Here is a 10,091-nt window from a genome sequence, read left to right on the forward strand (position 1 = left end):
GAACTGGCACAGGGCAAATGTGCATTAAGAATGTTACTTAACAAAAGCAGCTAAGAACTGTTGACACAAATGAGGCTTCTAAAAACATGTTGTAGACTGCTATTTACACAATGGAAAAATACATTAAAAATTCATTTTGTACATCCAGATTTGCTGAAATACGTAGCAGAGTGTTAGTTATTATTGCTTTGCTGTGTTTGTCTATCAAACAGAAATCCAAATTTGGATTTAGCATTCATATTTTGTTGCCACATGCTTCAATTTAATGTGATGTTTTTCAGCCTGGTCAAAATCTCTTAAAGAAAGATGGAATGCCAAGCCAGCTTACGTGGTAGGAAAAGCTACAGCTTCTCTAGGTAAGCTGGGGTTTAATAAAATAAAATAGCTCTTAGATAAATCTGTCTTGTAAGTACAGTTTTTGGAATATTAGCTGGTGTCCAAGGGTGCTTAGAAAAAATAGAGATAAGTTTTATAAATAATTGTGAAAACAGGTAATGGTGTACACGTTAGAGCTATATGTTCTTAGTTCAGCCAAGGATCTGGCTTCTGCATTTTTATTACTTTTATTGTAATGTGATCATAGAATCATGGAATGATTTGGGTTGGAAGAGACCTTAAAGATCATCCAGTTCCAGTCCCCTGCATGGGCAGGGACACCTCCCACTAGACCAGGTTGCTCCAAGCCCCATCCAACCTGGTCTTGAAGACTTCCAGGGATGGGGCAGCCACAGCATCCTGGGCCAGTGGCTCACCACCCTTGTAGTGAAGGATTTCTTAATTTGCATGTGGCTTTTTTTTTTTTTTTTCTTTCTCCTTGGAAAGTAAATTGGATGAGGGGGGATTAAAACTTGATTTCCTGAGGTAATACAGAGTGTAATGTCCTGACCCTTCATCCCCTCAGAGTTCCTGTGAGGCATTTGCTAATGAAGTCAGCAATATGCTTCTCATGGACCTCAGTGGGTCAGCTGCTTTATTTGTCTTGACATTGGTTTTAATCTGAAGCAATACATATTTATGTGCATAACAAAAAAGCAAGGTAGATTTTAGTTTACTGAAATAGTACTCATTTTTGTTACTACTTCAGGTGCTCTATTTTTTTGCTTTTCAAAGTATTTGTGAGCTTGGATCAAACTGTGTCTCCCTTTTCAGCCCCCATTTTGGTGGCAGAAATCTGAATTGTTTCATTGATTGCAATGTTTTTCTTTGATATTTTTGGTTATAGTGGAAGAAATTGGCCTTACTCCACAAGGAGAAAAGTCTGGAAATGCTGAAAAATTAGCTGAATATATTTGCTCAAGTAAGTATTTAATTATCTTCCATTGTTTCATAATTTCGTAGAATCCCAGACTAGTTTGGGTGGGAAGGGACCTTAAAGATCATGTAGTTCCCACTCCCCTGCATGGGCAGGGACACCTCCCACCAGCCCAGGCTGCTCCAAGCCCCATCCAACCTGCCCTTCAACACTGCCAGGGATGGGGCAGCCACAGCTTCCCTGGGCAACCTGGGCCAGGGTCTCAGCACCCTCACACTAAAAGCAGAGTGCAGACTGAGGAGAGAAGCACATACTGCATGGATCTCTCACGTGTAGAACCCGTGCATTCAGCTTCTGGGAATGTGGGTGACAGCTCTATAAGATAAAAAATACTTTTGAATACCTGTACAGAATATTAATTTACATGAAAGCTGTAATTGATTAAGAATACTATACAATCCAGTAGACAAAGTATTTTTTAGTAAAAGATCTCTAGTGGTTGGAAATTGCTGCTTAATTGAAATGTTTGTAACTACAGGTGTGAGTGTTGGGTGATCTGAGTGTCCTTGCTTCAAACCAGTTGATGCTGGGGATTTCTCACCATGCCATACATGTAGAACTCCTTTCCTCAGAATGAACGTGTGATTTCAAAGGGATCTGGTTTTCAACACCAAAGGAGGGTAGTTTTGAAGTAGTTGCAGAAAGGGTTAGTTAAAATGCTGGTTTACATTTTGTGTAACCATTTTGTGATGATTAAACCTGGTGTTCCTGGGGATGCACCACTGAGGTGTGTGCTGCCTTCTGTGTATCTTCTGGGAGGAACAGTTACCAGAAGAAGTTGGCAGACTTAGTCCCCACACTCTCTGAAGCTCATTGCTAAAATAACCTCTGTACCAGGTGACAATCCCACCCAAGGTTCAGGATCTCAGCAGCAAACTCTTAGGTGGCAGATCCCTCCCTGTACTTCTAAACAGCCTGGGAATCATCCCCACTCATGTGAGACAGCAGGGAGCTCTACAGTGGAGCCCCATACTTAAATTAGAGGGTAGATTTCTGTCTGATACAAAGATATGTCCTTTGCTGAAGGACTTTCTGCCCTAAATTTAAAAAGGGAAGCAGAAACCTTCATCTAGAGGCTCTTTCAGTGCCCATGAGTTGACTAGAGAATGATCAAGGCCATGAAAAGCTGTGGTTTTCAGCCAGTCTAGGTGAACAGGCTGCCTTTGGCTCATCCTAGTCAGAGAAACAAAGAACAATCAGTGCAATTATTCTAGATGTTGGATGAATTTTTGTATCTGCTGGTCTAAAAGCCCCACTGCTGACCACTCTTTAGGAACTTGCTGAGTAAGGTGCTAGGTGCTTCAGCAGTGGGAATGATGTCAGGAGCCCTGACATGTTAGTTTTGACTGTTAAGCATAACATTAGATATGAAAGAGAGTGATGATTAGCAAAGGCTGTGTAGTAGCAGAGATTTATAAGTAAAATAAAAACTGATTGGAGCTGGCAAATGTTGGTTTTTTTATGGGCAGAGTGCTCTGTAATTCCCTGGCAAATAAAATACTTGAACTATATGGAATATTTAATGATAAAAATGTTAGTTGCCAACACAAGATTAAGTAATAAATTCTGAAAATTAAAAATCAAAATTTCAATACAGAAATGCCATCAGTGAAGAATAACCCATATCTGCTCTTCAACAGATACTTTAAAACAAAGACAGATTTTAGCTTATTTTTTAGTGCTAGGAAATCTGCTTCTGGTCATGAATGAATGTTTGCCAGTTTGAAGGAGGGTTTTTTGAGGAGGAAGACAAGAAACATACTTGTGTCTTCTGTTGTATGAATGTGAAAAAACTTAGGATCAGGTCTAAGGAAAACAATCTGTGGAGTACCAGGGGTAGAAAAATTCCTGGGTGGTGAAGCTGTGACTTGCACAGTTGCTGCCAGTAACCTCCTCCAGGTTATTTTCTCAGTCCAGGGGAGTTCCTCCCTTGGGAACGGCTTGGTTCACAGGCTCTGTTCCTGCTGACCCTGTTCAATCCCATGGCTGTTCCCGGCTTGATCTCGTGGCTGTTTCGCTGCTTTTCCTGCACCCTCCTGCAGGGAGGAGCTGGCAGTCACCGCGGGAGCCAGGCAGGGAACTGCACTTGCTGGCCCCAGCAGAGGAGTCGGGTGCAGGGCCAGCAGCAGCTTTGGGTGGCCAGCACAGGGACCTGTGTGTTTCACAGCCTTTCACAGAGCATCATCCCGAGGGCAGTGCCCTAGCAGAGCACCAGCAGGCTATTTAAATTAACACAATGCTTCAACATTTCCATTATCCTTGCAAAAATGCCTGCCTTTGGATACCCTTCGGTTTTGGGAAGCCACCAGTGAATGTCAATCATTGGAGGCTGCCTGTTGTTGATACATCTCATCAGACTCAGGGATTTACTGGACTGTGCATATTTATGCCCTCTCAATTGGTCAAGTGGTTTATAACAACCTCTGAAATACAGATTAAATTACATCCCATTCCCCCTTGTGTATTTATTTTTCTTTATGCATAACATGCTAAGTAAATGAAAAGAACAGCTCTAAACTTCTAATAGCCTTACAATTTACTGTCAGAATAAAAAGAAGATCTGAAGCAGTGATGATTCTTTTGTTATTCACCTTCTGTGCTGTGGTGGCTTCATTCTCTTTTCAAGGCAAATATTTTTTAGTTTTGATAGTGTGACATTTGTGTTGGTTACAGAATTGGGGATACCGTTAAGGCAACTGCTTGTTGGATTGTTCAGGCCTATTAAGGAGTTCTTTTGTGCTTTGTAAACACAAGTCAGGAAGGATTAGTGTTTCTTTACAGGTACCACATTGACATTCCAATTAACTGAGGTGAGTTGTAGGAGGATTTATGCTGAAATATTTAGGTTTTATCTTACCATTTTAAAATCTCTTTCATGTTCTGTCCCAAGTTTATTCTTTCTCCCTGTAATTTATTACAAGTGTATCTCTGGCTTTTAATAAAACTTAAGAGTGCAGTTAGGACAGTGAGATATATCTGTGCTGACTCCTACTAGGGTCTTGTCATTTCATTTTTACTGTACTGCTTTTCTACAGCTGTGTAGAATTTCAACTTGGAGTTTCCTCTGCATTTGTGTAGAACAGGCAGACTGCAATAAAAGTCTGCTGTTAAATTCTTACCCAACAATGCAATTCTTCCTCAATTAGAATGCTATTTATCTTTTGCAAAGTGTCAGAATTTTACTAGATACAGTCTAGTAGTGAAAAACTTTCCAAAATAACTAATTTAAGCATCAAACCCAGTGAATGCCTGGGACTGATACAGGCAGTGCTGATGGAGGTCACTTCCATTTGAAAGGACAAGAGCAAGTGAGGATACCCACATCCACCAGTGGACATAGAATAATTTTTCTTTAGGGATGTAAGAAAATGAAGACTTTTGGATAGATGGAAACTTACCAGTGAAGTATTTCTGGCTTCTTTTTTGTCTGGGCATTCTGCTGTAGAGAGCAAGCTGTCAGGTGTTGCTGAGATTTTAAATACAAAATTGAGGAAGATTGTGTTTCTGAGGAGGAGGAGGAGATAATTTGCACAGTGCTTGTGCTTTGTGGGATGGCAAGGGGAATAGAAATGCAGTTTATCTTTGGTGAGATCTTTTTAGCCAGTATATTAATATTATAGTTATAGAATATTTTTTAATTTACATGCTAAGTAGCCTCTGTCCTCTGAATTGTGAACGTTTGCCGTTCTCTTAGGGCTGTGTCTGTGATGGAGCATGCAGCATTTACTGCAGTGTTCAGCATTTGCTACCTTTAAAATGTATTAAATATGTCATGTTTACTCCTTAATAAAGACATAAGTTAATTAAAGTTCTTGTTTGTGTGTTTACAGGAGAGAAGCCTAATTCCTCAGCTCTTCTTTTTCCTTGTGGAGCCCTGAAAAGAGAAGTACTACCTACAGTACTTAGAGAAAAAGGTTGAACTTCCCTCAGAGCCTCATTTTAATTAGTCAGTTATGAGAACAGTTGTATTTGAAGCTTGTGAACCAATTCTGAATAAGCAAAACTTGAATTTGCTGTTCTGTTGGCTAGCAGTTAGAGGATGAGAGTAAAAACTGTGAGGTTGGATTGCTGCCTACAGCTCTGGGGCAGGACGTGAGCAAGGTTATTTGCCTTGTTCTTCACTTGCCTTCTCTTCTGTGAGAAACTTATTCCCAGAAGTGGGGCAGGATTTGCCAGTTTTCCAGTGTGCTCCAAGATCTGCTGATTGCAGGTGCTTTAGTGTGCCTTGCAATTCTAGGAATACCTACAGATGCTTCACAAAATGTTTTCTGAAATAGTCCAGTTAGTATATTGAGAGTGTTTTATTGAAATAACATAAATTAATGAAGCCCTCTTTATTTATCAATGTATGTCCTGATTCCAGGTATACCCCTGGAAAGCCTGACTGTTTATCAAACAACCCAACACAGTGACCTGCAAGAATCTTTGAGCAGTTATTTCTCACAACAGGTATGGGATGCTGACATCATTTGAGAATTTTTGGGATATATGGTAATACACAGTAGAATATACTCCTTTTTTTTTTTTTTTCAGCTGTCTGTAAAGTATATTCGTGGTGATACAAGAATATCTTGCATAGGCTTTTTGGTTTATTTCCTTGTTGACTACCAAGAAAATCCTTTAGCAAAAGTTTCAGATAGAGAGTGAGCCCCTCAGTTATTTGTTATGACAATTGTACTTTGTCTGACTTTCAAAATACATGTATGTTTCAGAATTACTGGGAGATAACTGCATATATAATTACATACTCAGTCTATTCACTTGAGCTGGACAGAACTGCTTTTTCAGTAATGCCATGTTAGAAATTACAGTTAGTGAGGATATTCATTGAACAGCTTTATTATTAATTTTTATTAGTGGAATTGAAATATCACTGGACTTCTTTCTGTATATTACAAATCAGAATCCATCCAGCAGTAATCTGCCCTGACTAGTTTCGGTGTTTCTTCTCCAATTATCTGATCTATGAATGTGTTCATGAACTCATTTAAAATGTTAAAATTCCCAGTGACATGGAGTTGATAAGTATATTGAGATATATTGCTGGAATGATTAATGTTTTTCTCTCTTTAGAACTACCTAGTAAATGACATTAAGCAAGAATCAGTGCTTAGTAAAAGATCTGAAGGTACTGATAATTGCTTTACTCTTTTCAAGACTGGCCTTCTGAATATTCCATTTCTAGAAGCCCATGTGATAATTTTATTCAAAATGCAGGCTTTCCTTCTTACAGAACTGGGCCTCCTTGAGCATGTTGCACCTTTTTTAAACTGTGCATTAATGTCTGTTAAATTACATATTGATTTTAAAGTTTAAAGAGGTCCTAAAAGGTTATGATGTGGTAAGTCGGACTGATCCATTGTAGTTCCCTAGGGTTCTAAGTGGGAAATGCAGTTCTAATCCCCACAGTATTTAGTTTACAGCAGATATAAAAGTGAGTCAATAGCACATACACATTTTGTGACTTCCTGAGCAATTTTTATGAAACTCCTTGCTTGCTGCAATTAGATGTGAGTTTCAGTGTAAAGCAGTTAAGAAGCTGTCTCTCAGGTGCTGTTCAGTTGTTCTTAACTGATGATATTGTGGTGATCTATTTAGTGCAGGGAGAGCTGACATAACATGACAAGTGTTTAGCACTTTGGGAGGCAGTGAGCAGCTCTGCTTCAACTGTCAGTCTGGCCTCCAGCAGCTGGGGCTGCCTGCCAAGTCACACACTGTAAAATTACAGATGCAGTCCCAGTGTCTCTTTCTGGTTGGACAGAAAACCACGTGCTTTGGGTCTGCAGCTCAAGAGCTTAGGACCTTCACTCCAGACAGCATCTTGCAGAGTTTTCTTTTGGCTGCAGAAGGTTGCTGCTGCTTTCTTAAGGCAGGCTTGTTCTGGGAGAGAAAGCCCTTCTGGGTGTCTGTGGTTCTAAGGCATCACCTCATCTCTGCCAAAGCGTCTCAGGGCAGGAACTTCACATAAACAACATGAGCTGGGAACTGAAGAGTACGTGCAGAAACAAGGAGGATGGGGATGGATTTAAGGAAATAACCTGCTGAGTTTTCATGCTAAACAGGAGCATGAGTCCAGCTCCAGACCCCTTCCACTACACTGATCACCAAGCACTGTGTGACCAGGTGTTAGGTTAGAGTCATACCTGAGTTTCAGCATTCTGTGGTAGCATGTCCTGTCTGCACCAAACCCTTTCTGTTGGCTTATGTGCTGCTACACATCAGTAAAACCACTTAATGTCCACACAGAGACAGCTGAGAGGATATTGTGTCCAGTTTTGGGCACCTCAATTCAAGAGAGACATCGAGGTGCTGGAGCGAGGGCAGAGGAGGGCAACGAACCTGGTGAAGGGCCTAGAGAATAAATCTTACGAAGAACCCTTGAAGGAGCTGGGGATGTTTAGTTTGAGGAAGAGGAGGCTGAGGGGAGACCTCATCAGTCTCTACAGCTACCTGAAAGGTCATTGTAGAGAGGCTGGTGCTGGTCTCTTTTCAAAGGTAATTAGTGACAGAACAAGAGGCAGTGGCTTAAAGCTGCAGCAGGGCAGGTTTAGACTGGACATCAGGAAACATTTTTTCACAGAGAGAGTGGTTAGACACTGGAATAGGCTGCCCAGGGAGGTGGTGAAGTCACCATCCCTGGATATGTTGAAGGGTTGTTTTGATGTGGTGTTGGTGGAGATGCTTTAGGGGAGAACTTTGTAGAGCAGGGATGATGGTTGGACTTGGTGATCCCAAGGGTCTTCTCCAACCTGAATAGTTCTATGATTCCATTATTTATGTGGAAGTCTACTGGTACACTGCAGGGAGAAGGGTTAATCTGTGCCAACTTGTGGTTACTTTTCCTCAGGGAATTCCAGCCAGCATTGTGTTCTTCAGTCCATCTGGTGTCAGATTTTGCCTCCAGCACATCCAGAAGCTTTCTGGGGATTTTATCAACCAAATCCAGGTATCTTCTCTTTAACAGTGGTGAAATACAATAGGGAGTAAGTTTGGGGTAGGCAGGTGAGAGATAGGAAAGCTGTTATACCCATTACAAACCTTCATGTCCTCATTTGTGTTTGTTTCTCTGAAAAAAGAGGATATAGCAAAGGCATAGATAGCAAATACAATGTTATTAGGTACCTGACAGCCTTCTTTAAAAAAAAATAATTGTTTTCACCTAGAATTTTTTTCCACAACCAACATACCTAGTCTGCATTGGATACAGGCTTTATTTTCTCTTAGTGATGTGAAAGGGTGAGTAGTTGTTGCTTGGATCAGCAGGTACAGCCTGAGGCTTAAACAATTCCCCTCGCTTTTCCTGTTTTGTGGGACTAAGAGCTTTGAATGTTTGTAATGGTGAGAGAAACAATAATCTGTCCCATGTCATTTCTGAGCAGCTCCTGATAGGCAGGTTTTAATACTGAGAATCTTCAACCTGAGATGGTCAGTTCAGTTTTGTAAGCTCAGCTGTGCTGACACACTGGCAGTGTCAGCAGAGGACAGAAATGTACCTAATTAGTCAGGGGCTGATACCACAGCTGCCTACCCCAGTGTAACCCTGAACACCATGATTTCAGTTTGCTGCCATCGGCCCAACGACTGCTGAAGCCCTGAGAGGGGCAGGGGTCCCTGTTACCTGCACCCCAGAGGCTCCCACTCCCCAGGACCTTGCTGCTGGGATCCAAAAGGCACTTCACTCACAGAACAGCTCCAAGAGCACAGCGTGCATTTGAAGGTGAATATGGTGCTGCAGGTTTTCCCGTTTTGTCGACCTGCCAGAAAGTGTTTTTCAGGGCTCTGCAACACTGCCCTTGTCAGTGCCTGGTTGGAGAAGCTTGCATCTAAATAGCTGAGAAATCTAGAATTTGGCCAGCATGTTCTCAAGCTTCCAGCTATTCCCTGTTTTCTCATTTGTGCAGTGAGTGTAATATTTTATGTGGACAGTCCTTGAAAACTCGTTGTGAGAGGCTAATCTGCATCAGAGTAGTATATTGGAATAAATGTATCTCCTCAGGTATCTCCTAGCACGCCAGAAAGGATTTTGTTTCTGTCTAGTAAGTTTTGCACACACATCTTCTTTTATGGAAGAAAAGCACACTTACAATCAAGAAACTTCTGTTGTAAAGCTTGTTCATTGTTCTGCTTTTCAAATATTTATATTCAAATGATGATTGTACATTCTCAGTGGAATAGAACAATTCTTGCAAGTCAGCTGTTGCCACTAAATGTCCTTACAGTACAGGGTCTTAATAAGTTTGGATTTCTGTTCCTAAAAAGAAGATTTATTAACAGAGAAGTAAACTGGCTTATCTTGGTTAATAATAGTGTTGGAGTTGTCTGTTTGGGATGGGGTTTATGCTTTGTTTCTCTGTAAAAGGAAAAAAAATAATCCTATTTAGTACTAATGCTACCTTCAGCTAATGCTAAGAAATTCACAGAAGATTTAAATCATAATATGCTCCATTAAAATCCTCATGGAAGTCATTCATGCTGTTAGCATTGCTGTAAGTTTCTGGTAGCTTAATTCTGAGTCTGTGGCCTGAATTCCCAGTTAGGTAAAATGTTCCATACCCAGAACAAGAGTTAATCTGAGCCCAATTATGTTAATATAAATGGAAGTAATTTCAGATTCAGAAGCCAGGCTGGGCACAATAAGACAACCACTTTGCTTTGTAAAACAGCTCAGTTTCCTGAGATGAAACAGCATTTCAGAGTGTTCTGATTGTTAGAAGAAGACAATTGGAGGGAGGAATACTTCATTGAAGAAGATCATTCTGTAGGACACTACACTCTGGCA

General features: G+C 40.8%; 1 protein-coding gene across 8 annotated transcripts in view; it reads left to right on the forward strand.

Annotated features, from left to right (window-relative positions):
• Positions 1–10,091, forward strand: part of UROS (uroporphyrinogen III synthase) — a 41,533-nt gene that overhangs the window by 8,974 nt on the left and 22,468 nt on the right. For 6 of the 8 annotated variants that reach the window (XM_051618031.1, XM_051618029.1, XM_051618034.1 and 3 more), the window contains 6 exons: positions 282–356; positions 1,223–1,297; positions 5,143–5,226; positions 5,676–5,761; positions 8,160–8,258; positions 8,872–9,616. In XM_051618031.1, coding sequence (XP_051473991.1) covers positions 282–356; positions 1,223–1,297; positions 5,143–5,226; positions 5,676–5,761; positions 8,160–8,258; positions 8,872–9,027 — 575 coding nt within the window. In that variant the 3' untranslated portion in view covers positions 9,028–9,616. The other 2 variants (XM_051618036.1, XM_051618035.1) reach the window with 2 other exon arrangements.

This window comes from Apus apus, chromosome 4 (genome assembly GCF_020740795.1).
Source record: "Apus apus isolate bApuApu2 chromosome 4, bApuApu2.pri.cur, whole genome shotgun sequence".
Lineage (NCBI taxonomy): Eukaryota > Metazoa > Chordata > Aves > Apodiformes > Apodidae > Apus > Apus apus.